Here is a 16403-nt window from a genome sequence, read left to right on the forward strand (position 1 = left end):
GCACCACCACACCCAGCTAATTTTTTCTATATATTTTTAGTTGTCTGGCTAATTTCTTTCTATTTTTTAGTAGGGATGGGGTCTCACTCTTGCTCAGGCTGGTCTCAAACTCCTGAGGTGAAACGATCATCCCACCTCGGCCTCCCAGAGTGCTAGGATTACAGGCGTGAGCCATCGTGCCCAGCCACAAATATTCTTATAATATTTCTATGATATATTAGATCAGCAATTCCCAGAGTGTGGTCTGTGTACTCTTTTCAGGGGTACAGAAAGTCAGTTTGCATAATAAGGTGTGACTCGCCTTTTCACGGAGTTGCTATTTTCACTGATGGTCTAAAAGCAATCTGACTAAAACTGCTGGTGCCTTGGCATGAATCAAGCAGCAAATCAGCAGTCACTGTATTCATCATTATCACACACTTGCAGCAAAAGAAGAAAAGAGACAGTTGCACTTAGGAGTGTTCTTGATGAAACAATAAAATGATTAACTTTATTAAATCTTGACCCTGAGCACACATCTTTTTGTTATTCTGTGTGACCAATTAGGAAGTATGTATCAAGCCCTTTTCCACACACTGAAGTATGGCTCGAGGAAAAGCACTTGTGGAACTGAGCTGTGAGCTGTTTTGCTCATGGGAGTCCAATTTTACTTGAAAATTAACTGAGAAAAACTATGGTTGAAACAGGTATTTGACAGACATTGTTTCAAAAATAAACAAAGTGGACTTCTTACTTCAAACAACACAACTCACAGTATTTGTGAAAAAATTCAAGTTTTCAAGAGAAGTTTAGAATACTGAAAGATGTGTATCTGCCGCTGTGTGCTTGATAGCTTCCCAGGACTTACAGACTTCTGATGAGATCAGCGGTGATAGGTACAAATTTGATTTTTTTGATATTCTATAAGGAAATATGTCAACATTTGGAAGATCTGTGTAACTCAGTGAGTCAATATTTTCTAAATGACAGAAATGAGTAAAAGGCAAGACAGACCAGTGGATGTTAATGTAACAGAGTACAAAATGTTCACTGATATGGTTTCAGAGTCCACAGCGCAACTAACCTTTAAGAAACTTCCACTTGTTTAATATCAAAAAAGAATGATCGCAATTATTTGAAAGGCTCCTAAAATACTCCTCCCTTTTCCAACTACATATGTATGTGGCTGGATTTTCTTCTTTATATAATTAAAATGACAATGCAATATATTTAATGAAGAAGTAGATAAAAAAATCCAATTGTCTTCTTTTAAGCCAGAAATTTAAGAGACTTGCAAAAATGTGAAACACTACCTTTCTCATTGCATATTTTTTCTATTGGGAAATATAGTTATTCTTCATAAAAATGTTACTTATGTTACCATGCAATGGACTTATTGTTATTTCTTTAATGAATAAATAAGTCTTTTAAACTCTTGTTTTAATTTTTAATTTTATAAGTATAGATAGTTATAACCCACGGGGAGAAAATCTCTTTGGAGCCTTCAATAATTTTTAAGAGTATAGAACGGTCCTGAGACCAGAGTCTGAGACCCACTGTACTCGATGAACAGCCTGAGTTTGTAAAGGGGAGGTATCTATGAGATGTGGAAAGGGCTCCAGAGCAGGCAGAATGGGGTACAGTCAGTCAAGCCTGGGTTTAGTCCCAGCTTTATTATATAGTTGGTCTGCAACTTCAAGCAAATAACTTCTTCGAGCTTCAGTTTCCTCTTCTACAAAATGAGACCAACATATCAACCTCAGAAGGCTTACTGTGTGTAAGGAACAGCAGACATCCATTATAATGGTGGAAACAATGTTACTGTCATTAGCATATCTACATACTAAACATACACTCTCAAGAAATGGTTCCAAGAACTTGGAGTAGCAGCAAAATCTAGTAAGCTTATCATGTTATCACAGATGGTTCAATGCTTTTGGATTTTATACATTTTCTTCTATAAAGTAGAATATTTAAACCTAGATAATGCAAGCAGGCCTTAGGATTCTTCTATGTGCAAAGTGACCAGTGAACTTCTTTCATTTATTGCTGTAAAGGTGCACGGTGAACTTTTTGAATACGCTGTGATTCAACATTTCAAAGCATTCTATCCAAAGAATCTAGGATTAGAGGAGGGTGGGAGGGAGGACACTTAAAACAAGAGAGCCCTAATAAACCACAGAAAATGGTAAGGACCAGGGACAGTAAGAAAGTTGAACTGTAGTTTAACAAACAGCTAATATAATTGCTATTTATAAGAAAACCAAGTATGACTAGCTGCTTATAACTTAAACATACTTACTATAACTCAGGTTATTATAATGATATACATTCTACTTTGCCATATCATGCAATTTATCTATTTGTGCCTGTGTATATTTCATTTTGAAAACATACACATGCTTTGCACCACAACACACTGTAATATTACCTCAGATGCAAGCAGCTTACAGTCTTCTCATTTTGTTTATCATCTTTTACGTCTAGTTTAAAAACAAAGCAAAACGTGCATACCCAACCAAGCATAATCCCAGCAGAACAGAAATTAGTAAAATAAGTAAGTTTAACTGGAGTAGACACTGTACTCAATTCGAAACTTTTATTGTAATTTACAAGCAAATTTCTATCTGCATTAATAATTCACAATACAGTAGAAGTTCACTATTCTCAAAAGATATTTTCAATATACTGTCTGACAAATAGTAGACACTCTGAAAGTCTAGTCAGGGCTTGGCACACAGCAAATATGGAAATTTAGCAGTGCTGTTTCCCTAAATACCAGCCTGGGTGCACCAGAAAAGATTCAGGCTGGGTTTACTGGAGAGCAGAGGGAAGTTTGTTATTATAGATTGGTTGGCAGGAGCAGTTTTCCCATTAGAAAGTTCTATCACCAATATTCAGGTCATTCTCCAGCTCATGTTAAATTTTGTCTTTTCCAAACTTAATGCCAGCTAGGAAGTTTTTTTAAAGGAAAAGACCAATGACAAAAGAAAAAAGACTACTTTAGGGAGTGTCCTGCAGGAACAACTTGATATGGTAGAAGGCTGAGGGCATATTGGAAAACAAAGGTGAATGCTTCAATGTTAGTGGTCACAACTCAAAAGATAGATTTATTTGTAATTATTTGAACAATAGAATAAAGCTCTGGAAAAGGAGAGAGACATAATGTAATCCAACTGAGTCAAGACTAAAGGTGAGGAAAATAGGCTTCCCTCATTTAATCTCCCCCATCTCCACCCCATCAAGGTAGTCAGGGTCCTTCAAACACTAAAGCTCTGTGGGGCTAAGTCACTTGCCCAAGTCTTGAAGTCAGATGCCAGTGTAGTTTTGGAATCAAGGTCTCTTTGAATCTGTGCGCTTTCCCCTCTATCATTCTAGAGCTCAGAATTATTAAGTATAAATTTTCTACAAATAATCAAGTTTGCCTACAACTACATTCCAAAAAAATTACAGGTGAATAATGCTCACAATTAGGATATACACTTGAGGGAAATGTAGGGAATAATAATTACAGTATTTTGTAGCATGGATTTCTAACTACCAAAACTCAATGAAGTATTTATTTGTATTTATCTTATTATTCCTAGGGACCTTGTAATAAGAAGAAATCATGACCATTTATAACTCAGATAATGTGATATATTGATATGGCAGAAAGTATCCTCAGCTACTCATTTACATGATTAATTCATTTAATGTTCAGAACAATCCTAAGAAGTAGATGCTATTTTCTATCCCATTTTACAGGAGGGGAACTGAGGAATAGAAAAGTTAAGTGATTCCTCTAAGACGACACAGCTTGTAAGAGGCAGACAGGCCTCAAACCTAGGCACTCGGGCCCTGAGCCTATTAATATTAGAAATTACTCATTATAACTAAGCTTTCTAGTTACCATTTCATAGAAAAATCTTACCTCTGGTTTGCTAAGGCTAGATGAAACCAAGGAGCCGGATCCCACATCCAAATCCCACTGCTTTTTACCATGATTTTCAGGGTCCAAGGCAGCAATTCGCCCATCTAAAGTGCTGATAATTACTAATGACCTGTAATTTAAAAAAAAAAAAAAAAGGAAAAAATTTAAAAGATATCTAAGATACTGGGCACTTGTTCCATATACCAGTGCCCAGGTCTCTACTGGTAGGAGGGAAGAGGGGGCCTACCTCACCCCAACACTCAGTCTTGCCACCACTGTCTTTAGACCAGGACAACTTCAATATGCCCTTTATCTCTTTATGTTGCTTATGAAAAGCCCCAGACTGCTAGGTCACCCTCCACTCCACACTCTAATCCCTATAAGGAATTCGACATCCTCTACTCTGTCCTCTTCTCTTACCTTTCCCCACGTCCTCAAAGCCTTTCCCCTGAAACAGTCTTCCTTGAACATTCGCTCATCTTCTTGCTCTCACAGAAACCTGGCTTCCCTGAGGATATTACTTCCCTACAGAAGCAAATTTCTTTTCTCCCATAACCCTTGCCCAGTGATCAGCAGGTGCACTTCTTGTATCTTGTTGCCATTTCCAGACCATTTTCTTCCTCTCCTCTTTGAAAATTCTCCGAGATCAGACTGTTCCATCCATCACCCCTTGTCGTCCACTGATCCATTCTGGAGGACGTTAGCTGCCGGTTTACCGTCACTACCTGAAACATGCAACATACTTCTACCTCATTTCTTTGGGTTTTCATTTTCTTCCTTGTCTTCATTTCTTCCTTGTCTCAGCCACTCCTGTGGTCAGACACTAGACCTTGTCATTGTCTATCACTGCAACCCCCCAGCTATCAACCCCTCTCTTTCCAGCTCACTTCCTCTACTTCCCTAACTCCAATAAACCCCTGACCCCACCAGTACCTACAAGCCATTGATTCTATGACCTTCATTACCACCATACCCTCATGTCTCTCTTAACCAGTTACAATCCCTCAGTCCTTCATCTTAGGCACTACCTTACAAACACCCTCAACTCCCTACCCCCTCTCTCACATGTCACACTCGACTGGAAGAACCCCAACCTGCTTAAATCCAATTTTCTCTCCTTTCTTATCCCTGCATCTGTGCAGTTGAATGTAACTGAAGAAAAACATAACCACGCTGACTGGTCTCACTTTAATTCATGACCATCAACCTCAAAAAGGCTATTAATGATGCCCAACAACCATAACACACTTCCCTAGTCCATGCCCTATGCCACTGAACTAGGTTAACTATTTCATTCCATTCGTCCCTGAATGTTGGCAACTAGGTCAACTATTTCATTTCTCCTCTCTTCTCAAACTTTTGATACCAGCTCTTCTCAGTTCACACATCTCAGTGACTATGCTTCCTATTTTACTGAGGAAAAGAGAAGTAATCAAAGGATTACCACCTCTATCCACTTATCAGCACCTGGACCCATGAATTCCACCTTCCCTCGTGATCAGTGCAGATGATTGTCCATACTCCCGTCCACCACCAACACCTCCACTTAAGAACTAGAACTCTCCCTCATGCGTATGTGAGAACTCGCTCCTGCAATGTCTCCTCTCACTCCCATATCAATTATTCTCTCTCTACTAGAACATTCCCATCAGCATTTGCTATAGACTAAATGTGTGTGACCCCCTCACCAAATTCATATGTTGAAACCTAATCCCCAGTATGATGATGATGATGGTATTAGGAGATGGGGCCTTTGGGAGGTGATTAGGGCATGAAGGTAGGGCTCTCGCTTACGATATTAGTGCCACTATAGAAGCAGCACCACAGGTCCCCTCACCCCTTCCACCACATGAGGACACAGCTAGAAGGTGCCATCTGTGAGAAACAGGCCTTCACCAGACACCGAATCTGCTGGTGCCTTGATCTTGGATTTCACAGCCTCCAGAATTGTGAGAAATAAATGCCTGTTCTCTATAAGCTACCCAGTCTATGGTATGTTGTTATATTTATAGCAGCATGAAAATATGCTATTATTTTCCCCAATTTAAAAACCAAATCAGATCAAACAAAATGAATCCCTCTCCCCCTTCCAAATTTCAATCTATTTCGTGCCCCTCTTTGCAACAAAACTCCTTGAAAAAGTTGTTACGTACTCTGTCTCCAAATCCTCTCCTCCCCTCTGTCCAACTATTTCTAATCAAGTTTTTGCCTCTACCTCTCCACTGAATGGTTCTTGTCAGAGTCACCAATGACCTTCACATTGATGACTCTCATGGTAAGGTCTCAGTTCACTTGACCATCCGGCAGCACCTGATCAGCTACTTCTGCCCTCCATGAAACTTCCAGGACACCATACTCCTCATTTTTTTTTTTCCTTTTTTTTGGTACTCGGTTCTATGCTATTCTTTCTCAGTTTCATTTTCTGTTTCCTCATCTTTCCTATCTCTTAAAATAGTCTCTACCTACATGTAATTTTTTTTTGGTGATCTCATCCAGTCTCACAGCTTTAAATACCATCTATATGCTGGCAACTCCCAAATTTATATTTCTGGTTCCAGTCCTCTTCCCTAAACTCTGAACATACATATCTAACTACCTACCAGATTTAGATCATCTAACAGGCTTATCAAAGTTCACATATCCAAGATCAATACTCCCAGACATACTTCCTCTATTCTTCAAACATATCATGCATGATTTTCCCTGAGCGCCTTTGTAGCTACTGTTCCTTCTTTACGGAACATACACTCCCAGATACACAGCAGGCTCTCCATAAATATTTATTGAATGAAAGGATGAGTTGTACAGGTGTTCTAAGAATCTGTTAGGTATAATATTTCTGCTTTAAAGACCTTGTAAATTCTAAGCATGTACAGTTATATTCCTGGTTAGGATTATAAGATACAACTTTTATCTCTTCTACTTCACTTGATGCACAATGTATAAAAATTCAAAGTAAAGTCACAAGTTGACCAAGAAAAACTTTTCAAAGAACAATTAAATGAATAAATAATATCACTAATTTAGTTTCCAAACTATACACTAATTCTAATTTTCAATTTCTCAAATGGTAACTCTTAGTCCAATTTGTGAAAATAAAGAGTTTGCCATGCTACAAACTCAAGTAATTTTAAACAATAAAACAAACGAAAGGAGACCACCTAACTCCCCTCCTTACATGGTCTTCTTCTGCTTTCTAAAGAAATCTACTGGGAGTTGGTAGAGAAGGATAATTTGAGTAAGAAAATTATTTTACAATAAATAAGAATCTAATTAAATTAGAGATCCAGGTTAAGTTAGAGATCAAGGGTTAAAAGCTAAGTTAACTCTTTCCTAGTCCCACTGTAGAAATGTCTCATTTTTCTATTCAGTAATCATTAAGCACAAATAAATGGTTGAATGAAAAACTCTAATTGAAACAAAACTTAGTGTAAGCAGTGTTAACCCATGAAAAATTAAGGCCATCAAACACTTCAGATATTATATTTTTTTTAATTAAGAACCAACATTGTTTGTTTATTCCCCTAGGCATTCTATTTACAATGACAAAAAAACCTATGCTTTTCCTAAATACATGGCTGCTACTTGTGTGCTAGAGGTATATTCAGAGAAGAATAACAAAATTCTAGCTCTCATCTTCACAACAAAGAAAAATTCAATAATAAAATATGCATATTTCTGTCATATGTATATGTAAGAATGTATTTTAATAGGTAATTTGGAGTTTAATATTTAACTACTGTTCACTGAAAACCTACCATGGGGGTATATGTAACTGAGTCAAACAACCTTTTTGGCCAATCTATTCTGCTTTTTAAAGATTTAGAGTTAGAAAACCTGAATTTCTGCTCCTGTTCAAAACTTATTTGGTGCATGACCTTAGGCAAGTCACATCTTTTTATACCTTTCTCAGCCTCTTTTTTTGTTTTATATGGATATGACAAGATCAGTTGTACAAACACTGACTTACCTCAGAGGGCTATTTCCATAGAGAAAAAATAATAACTTATGACTTGGATGAAGAAGGCATATTGAACAACTCATCATCAGTAAGTGCTTTTGAAACGTCTATTGCTCACTTAGTTTTAGTTTTACAAAGGCATTTGTTTGGATGATTCTACAGCAAACACTGTTCTCTCACTCATGATCCAATTCTTTGAAGTTTTGTGTGTGTGTGTGTGTGTGTGTGTGTGTGTAGAGGCAGAGTCTTGCTCTCTTACCCAGGATGGACTACAGTGGCATGATCATAGCTTACTGTTGTCTGGAACTCTTGGGCTCAGGGCATCCTTCTGCCCCAGCCTCCTGATTAGCTGTGACTACAGGCATGTGCCACCACACTCAGCAATTTTTTTTTTTTACTTTTTGTAGAGAGAGGGTCTTGCTATGGTGCCCAGGCTGGCCTCAAACTTCTGGCCTTAAGCAGTCCTCCTGCACAGACATCCAAAACTGTTGGTGTTACAGGCATGAGCCACTGCACCCAGCCTTGAAGCTACTTTCAAGAAAGTTTCCAATGGCCTTCTAACAGCCAGATCCATTCCCCTCATCAGGTCTGTCCTCACAGAAGCCACTGTCAGGGTTAGTTCCTCATTCCTGGACATTCTTCTTCCCTGGTTTTCTACAGGATCAGTCCCTTCTGGGTCCTCATTTATCATTCTTATAGCTCTCAGTTGCTCCAGAACAGGTACGTTTCCCTCTTTGTACTACATGTTCTACCTAGATGGTCAGTGTCCATGGCTTCTTCTCTCTACAGTAAGTACAACAGCCTCCAAACCTATATAGAATTTATATAGCTCGCCATCTCTCTCTCCCTACACTAGTTCTACATCTTCAACAGGATCTACTTGTTATCACCGTAACATACTCAGAGAACTTAACTTCTCCCACATCCTATTCTTCCCACTTTTTTCTCCCTTAACAGCATAACCATCCATCCCCTCACCGAACATGTGAATCAGACACCAACTCTACCTGCTCCCTCACCCTCTACAGTCATGTACTCTTGATTCTATTTCTAAAGCTTCTGTTAAATCTTTTTCTTCATAATTACCACTGTCCTTGCCCTAGAACAGATTCCCAGTTCTCATCAGAACACCTTAAAAGGCTTCCTGACATATTTTCCTGCCTCAGGTCTCTTTCCCCTCCACTCTTCCAAAAATGTTGTTTCCACAATAGAAATCTGATAAACTTTCAAGGCTCCCTGTGCCCACTGAAGGCCACACTGCTTGGTAGGGCACATAAAGCCTTTCACAATCTGGCTTCAATGTACTTTCCTAATCTCACTTTCTCCCTCTCCTGCCAACCCCAATCCCCTCTTCCTTCACCTCCTCCATCTTGCAGCCACAAACACACACACACTCTGGAGGTTTCTAACCTTTTCAACAAAATTCCCTTGTTCATTTACATTTTGCCCCACCTCTTAAATTATTTCATCTGCCAAATGAACATTGCATATAATTAATTTACTCATCTTTAGAGGAAATAAGAACCAATAAAAACATTCAAGATTTCTGGAAAGAAATAACTATCATTACCATATAAGGTTTGATATAATTCTAATTCAAAACAAAGAAACTTGATTTTTTAATTAACCTTCTCCCCACTAAACGTCCAATTTCCATTAGGTTATTTTAAAATACCAACAGCCTCATGGATCCCCACTGTTATCTCTGCAGATCCATAGGGGTCCAGCAGCCCAAGGTTAGGGATCACTGCGCTATGCTCATTGTACACACTCCCCCCTCTGTGCTCCTGCTCACAGGACTTGCATTCTCTTGACACTTGCATTCTCTTCACTCACACAGAACTTGTATGTCAATTATTATCCATTCTAGGAGAGTTAATTCTTTATCACAATTGTCTCCCTGTCAGGCTTGGAGCTTCCTAAGAAAAAGACATTTATCTACTCTCAGGACCTAACAGTCCCTAGCCTCTAATAAAATACAATAAATGTTTATTGAATGAATAAACCCTAGTATGACATAAAACAAAAAAAGCTCAGAAAGGTGTAAAAAGATATGACTTGCCTAAGGTCATGCACCAAATAAGTTTTGAGCAGGAGCAGAAGTTCAGGTTTTCTAACTCTAAATCTATTATTCTGTTAACTATAAGTCTGCATACGTGGCAACTACTATAAAACTATAATGTGCAGCTTTTTATTCCTCCCAGAAATCTCATCAAGATGTCATTTATCCTGTAATTACTGATTATGACCTCAATTTAGCAGGAATGACTTTATGCCACAACAAATACACAATTTTTAAAAAAGTGTTTGCTCTGACTTAAGTTACCCAGAATATCTGCCTATTTATAGTCAAGTTTATCAAATTCTGACAAATATATGCTAAATTTCTTCATAAAGTAATTTTAAGGGAGCCTTATCTCCTATGGAAATTTCCCATATGAAAGAAGAGAAGCAGATGACAGGAGAACATTGTATAGATTTGAACAGTTTCTACATTAACAACTGCCTATTTTAAAATTTCAAGTTTCCTTCTTGCGGGGGAAGAAAACTTCAGAAAGTCAAAAATGTGATTTGGTTCAATCTGGTTTTTTTTTTTTTCTTTTGGTGTAGCCAAGAATCCTCTACTCAAATATATGCTCTCACTAACGGAAGCATATGTTCTTGTTTAGAAACTAGTACCAATTGGACTTTACTTCCTAGTCCTCACCTACTAAGTAAATCTTCAAGACAAACCTCCTTTATTTAAACATATCACAAGACTAGCCATGCCCCAAATCGAAACAAATACTGCCCCAAATTACCAATTATACTTTATAACTCTGACATATTAGTTAGACCTTAAAGACATACAATCTAAGGTTTCGATGTTACAGGTAACATGAGAGTGACAGATATCCTTTCCTTGTTAGATTAAAACATTTTTGGAAGCACTTTTTCTACTTTATTCTATGAAACATTTTTAATTAAATGGCAATTTACAAAGAGAATGGAGTTAAAAAACAAACACCCACATTTAATCTCCTTTCCTACATTTACCTCTGTAACAAGTTCTCTCTGTATTTTAAAACAATTTATAATAAAAATATAGAAGCAACTTCTTTCTTACAAAAAAGGAGAAAAGCAAATGGAGTTCCCAGGCAATATTTAGAGATGGAAGAGCCACACTAAAGCGGTAGCTCACAGCAACTGATAAAGACAGGTCCCCTCTGGAAAATGCCTAGGAGCACAGAAAGCTGAGCTCCAATAAAGAGCACAGTCTCCCATCCCTGTCACATATCCTACCCAGAGCCCAACTGTCAATAAAGCTAAAGACAATTGTAGACAGGAAGGATGGTTCATTACTTGCCCAAAGTATATTTACTCTGGCTTATGACTTGCTTTGAAAGTTCTGTATAAATTTTTCTTTAAATGTGAAGTTTTTAGTCAACTCTAAGAGTGGAGTTGGAAGAGTAATGATAGGATTAGACGACTGAGCTTCCTATCAACATGGTATTCTGAGATGCTACTATTCAAGGGTCCTAGTAGTTAAAAAAAACAAACAAAAAAACATGATTATGAATCTGAAAATCTGAGGAAAACAGAATTTCTGTACCATTGCTTCATATCTGATTACTTTGTGAAAGGACAGGAAAGAGAAAGACGAATTAAATAATCTTACATTTGCAAATGTTTCCAAGTTATCTCATTTAATCCAAAAATTCAGTTTACAAATGAACAAATTAAAGAAGCACCAGAGATTAATGTCAAATTTAGTAATATTTTTCTTAGAGAGGAACTAGAGGCAGAGGAAAAAAGAATATATACTTTGCAAATTAGCATGATAGTTAAAATTAGTTTTTCAGGAGGGGGTGAAAAAAAAAAAAGACTAGTTCTCCATAACTTCTGAGGTTGTCAGAACATCCTCCTAACCTATAGAAAGAATCCCAAATGACACTTTGCAATTTGCTATTTGTGTTGGCGTCAGAAAACCAGTAACTCGTATATTATGCCAACGTTCATAAAACCTAATAGTGAGGTGAGATTGAGACTTTCTTTCCAACTTTCTGCAGTGACCATCGCATTTAAATTTCAGCTAAATGTAATGTTTAACAGAAGAAACATGGACAACAAGATTTCTACCAATAAAACAAGTTTATTTCAGCTACTTTTTCTTTTCTTTTTCTTTCTTTCTTTCTTTCTTTTTTTTTTGGAGACAGAGTCTCACTTCTCTGTCTCCCTAGGAGGATCTACTTGGCATCATCATAGCTCACTGCAACCTCCAACTCCTGGGCTCAAGTGATCCTCCGGCCTTAGCCTCCTGAGTAGCTCGGACTACAGGCATGTGACACCACACCTGGCCTACTTAGCCACTTTTTAAAGAAAAAAATAGCTTATTTTCTCATTCACTGCTTGATATGCAGAGTAACATTTAGAATGAAACCAATGAAAAGCTGAAAATTCTCTCAAGAGAAAAAAAATAGTGAACTAGCGAGTCTCATATTGCTTCTTGAGCATCAAAAGACAATATGCAAAAATAAAGATCTTAATTCCCCACCTCCCTCCTTTTAAAAGTTTTGCAAATACCACAGTTCTTCACAGCTGTTTGTGATAAACGCTTGGTTAATTAAAGTCTGTTCCCCTAATCCTACTTCTTGAAACAGACTATTGGTCTATTATTATGGAACTGACATTCTCTGGGCTTTGACTTTTTTTAAAGAGTACTTAAAAAAACTTTTATATACTTTGCACATTTATCTCCTGTTGACTATCAGCTTACCCAAGGTTTCTCAAACATTCCACACTATCTCAAGTTCACACTACCAGGCAGACCCCAAAACTGTGCCCTAACTCTTCCTAGCCAATTCTGTTTGCCAGAGATCACTCTCTTCCAGGCAAAATTCCCATTTTCAAGACTCTATTAATAGTTTCTGAGAAAGAAGTGATCCTCTTGCTTGCCCGGTAGATCCTCTCCAATTACCTTCACCTCCTTGTCCATTCCTTTCATTTTCAACCTGTCTACACAGCCTCCCTTCTCAGTCTATAAACAAGTTCAGAAGTTTCTTCTAAAAATTACTTCCTGTCAGTGAGGAAAGGAGGGAGTGGGGCAGAAAAGGATGAATCTTTAACCTCTTGCCATCTGAGTATTGTCTCTGCTGCTTTACTTACAAGTGTGATCCCCAGATCTTTCATTCTTCCCAGTCCACATCCTACATCTCCAAACTACTCAGTCTCCTTTGCTGGCTCATCTTCCTCCCTAAAATACAAAGTATTTCCTGAGGGTTTCTCATGAGCCTCCTCTTTCTCACAAGTTCAGTTATTTAACCTGCCCTCTCCCCAGCTCCATGTCACTCATTTCCACCTGCATACCAAATGTCTCCCTCTGGATGTCCTGTCTACACCTCTAAGTCACTATGTCCAGCACCAAACCCCTTGTCTTTTCTTCCCTGCTCCCCTAAACCTCTCTATTTTCCTATGTGTACTCTCATCTTTTGGCTACCCAGTCTTAATCTTTGGACAGGGGTATCAAGGGTGGAAGAATGAATTCATTTGCCAGGAACCAAGATTTTGCCTCTAATATCTCTCAACTCTGTCCCCTCTGTTCTATACCACTTAACACTCTACCTCTTATCTACACTGCTATAACTCTCCTTTTTGTATTCTTAACTCAAGTTTTCAGTACACACTATTGGTAGAGAAATATCCCTTAGGCATAATTTTGATCAAGCCTGGCATTTCAGAATACTCTACCCAACATTTCTCAAACTGTAATGTGCATGGCAATCACATGGTGGCCTTGTTAAAATGCAGATACTCATTCAGTGGGTCTGTGGTGGTCCCTGATTCAGGATTTTTAACATACTCCCAGGTGATGCTGCTGCTACTAGAGTAAGGCTGTATACACACATAATATGGCCCCAACCTATTTTTCTAGCCTCATCTTCTACTTCTCCCTGCCCAGCATACATATGTGCACATCTGTATCTCTAACATACACACAGGTCACACACACACACACACAGGTCACAAACATACAAACACACACACACACACACACACCCCACACACATAGATGTATACAGAGGCAAAATGTTCTCTAAACATAATCTCCAGCCTCTGCACCTCTTGCTGTTTCCTCAAGTACAGGTATCTGTCCATCACAATTTTACCCATTTTTCAGGAACCAATTCATTCTGCCACAGAATTTTCTTACCTCCTCGCCTACCTTACCCCCATACCCCACCCAGTGAGCACCACAAAAACCCCAGGACACCCATGAACCTTAATTTGCACTGCTTCTGCTCTATAATGCCATTATCGAGCTCCTCATTTCATCCTCACTGCTAGACTGCACACTCCTCCTGGAGGGCAGGGACTATCTGCCTGACCTCCATCACCCCAGGGCACCTTGGGCCCCTGTCAGTGGGTAAGTACTTGCTGAAGTGGATTTGAAGTCTAAGAAAAAGAAAACATCTTACTCCATGTAATTTACTTTTAGCAGGTGTTTCAGAAGTTTCTTTAAGATAACACTCTTCCAGTGCAGTTGATTCATTAGCAAACCTAAGAAAATTTTGCTATATATTTGTTACTCAAAACAAAATTTTTTATATATAAATATTCAAATGGTGCCTAGAGAATTTTAGTATTTATCCTATATAGTAGTCTCCAGGTATATAGATCAAAGTTCTGATATTTAATTGAAAACTATGCCTAACTTGTTATGATTTAGTAAGTACTATAAGTTTAAAATACTTTCCAATCCAGATTCTAGCCCTCCGTGGTCTAATTTACCTAATGCTTCTGTTATCATTCCATTTGTTAAGTGGGACATCACTTTCTCCCCAAGTGTGCTAAGATTGGCTGCCTGCAAAATACCTTACCAATAATATGCCTTACATTTGTGTCTAGCTAGACTTTGAAAAGTGCTTCAAAACATGTACCTTGAAATAACATTTTTAAGAAAGCTAAGAAATTCAACCAAGATAACCTTACATTAAATGTTTATATAGTAAAACCCTTGTTCAAGAACCTAAGCAATATTCAAGAACCTAACCACAGCTCTTAGGTTCAAGAACTTAACTATAGCTCTTAAACTCTAGTGTGTTCAAGGATTGTCTGGAGTGCTCGTTAAACATGTAGATTCCAGGTTCTTACTCAGAGAAAGTCTGATTCAGTAAAATTGGGGTGGGGCCTAAAAAAACGGTAACTTTAACCAGCATGACTGAAGTGATTACTCTGATGCGGCTGTTCTGCAGATCTCAACTACAGAAATACCGATCTCAATCCTCGTCTGGGAGCTACAATTGTGTTTGAAGGAAGACGTAGACATCTCTTTTGAAAGCCCTTTCTCAAAACAGCTGTCACACCAGCACAGACATGGGGTGATGCACGTAAGGAAAAAGAGGGCGAAAGGTTCTTGGAGGTTGAATAAAGCCCGGAAACAACTAAAGAGGGAAAGTGACGTTTCTTTGCAACCCGGTGCTCCGTTCTCCGAGCATCCCCTCACACCTGCAAGGATGCTGCTATCGCCCGCGAGCAAGGACCAGGCGCCCGAGAGCTGAGCCCAGTGCCATCAGTGGCCAGGGGATGGGAGAGCGTCGCGGCCCCGCGCTCGCCCCCTGATCACCAGCTGTCCTTCGCCAGCAAGAGGCCGCCACCGAGGGAAGACGCCTGCCCCAGGTCCCGGGTCTCCGTCCCCACCTCCCCCCGACCCTGAGATCCTCCGCTGCTCGTGCACGTAAACAAATCGCATCCCAGCATCTGCAGCCCCTCACCTGCCGCGCGGCCGCAGCTCGGCCTCGTCGTTGGGCTCCGGCCCCCGCGGCTCCTGCTCGCCCGCGGCCGCCGGCAGTGCCTCAGCATCCTCCACCGTCACTTCGGCCGCCGCCACGGGCCCCGCCACCGGTACCCGCGCAGCTGAGGTGGGAGCGGCCGCGGCCCCCAGGCCGAATGCCGCCTCCGCCGTCGGCGCGGGGAGGTCGCGGGCACGCCCCGCGGCCACTGTCCCCGCGGCGAGCTCCAGCAGCAGCCCCAGCAGCAGCGCCCGCACTAGCAGCCCTGGGCGGATGGCGCGCTCCATCAGCGGCCCGCCCCGCGCGCGAGCATGGAGGCGCAGCCACCGGCGCCCGCCTCTCCCGCCGCTCGGAGCCCCCACCAGGGCGAGGACGCGCTAGGGACTCTGCCGCCGCCCGGATGGCCTGGACAGCCAGCAGCGTTCCCGGGGCCACGTCTCAGCCCTGCCTCCGCCGCCGCCACCTGAGTGACAGCCTCTCTCGGACATCGCCCATTGAGCAAACTTTCTGCGCGTCTGCTCTGCAATTGGCTGTGGCCACTGCCACTCCGTGGCCCCAGGCTGGCCTTGCTGGGGAAGGCGGACTTTTCCCGGTTGTCAACATCACGCTTACCAATTAAATCGTACTTTCGTCTATGGAGCCCGTCCCTCTTCCGGAGGCAGTTACCAATGAGAAATCTCCTTCCCTGCAGCCTGCTTACCCGATTGGTGGGCTCTGCAGTTCCCGGTCTACCCTTTCTGGAACAGATTGGCCATAGAGGTGGTTGGCCTCGCCCCTCAAA

General features: G+C 40.3%; 1 protein-coding gene across 2 annotated transcripts in view; it reads right to left on the reverse strand.

Annotated features, from left to right (window-relative positions):
- The window catches only part of EIF2AK3 (eukaryotic translation initiation factor 2 alpha kinase 3), a 65733-nt gene extending 49614 nt beyond the window's left edge, over positions 1-16119 (reverse strand). The window contains exons 1-2 of one of the 2 annotated variants that reach the window (XM_045550049.1): positions 15605-16117; positions 3893-4022 (exon numbers count right to left, since the gene is read on the reverse strand). In XM_045550049.1, coding sequence (XP_045406005.1) covers positions 3893-4022; positions 15605-15909 — 435 coding nt within the window. In that variant the 5' untranslated portion in view covers positions 15910-16117. Of the gene's footprint in view, positions 1-3892; positions 4023-15604 lie in introns of both variants that reach the window. The other variant, XM_045550051.1, reaches the window with a different exon arrangement.
- Between the last annotated feature and the right edge of the window lie 284 nt (positions 16120-16403).

The sequence above is a fragment of the Lemur catta genome, chromosome 4 (assembly GCF_020740605.2).
Source record: "Lemur catta isolate mLemCat1 chromosome 4, mLemCat1.pri, whole genome shotgun sequence".
In the NCBI taxonomy this organism is placed as follows: domain Eukaryota; kingdom Metazoa; phylum Chordata; class Mammalia; order Primates; family Lemuridae; genus Lemur; species Lemur catta.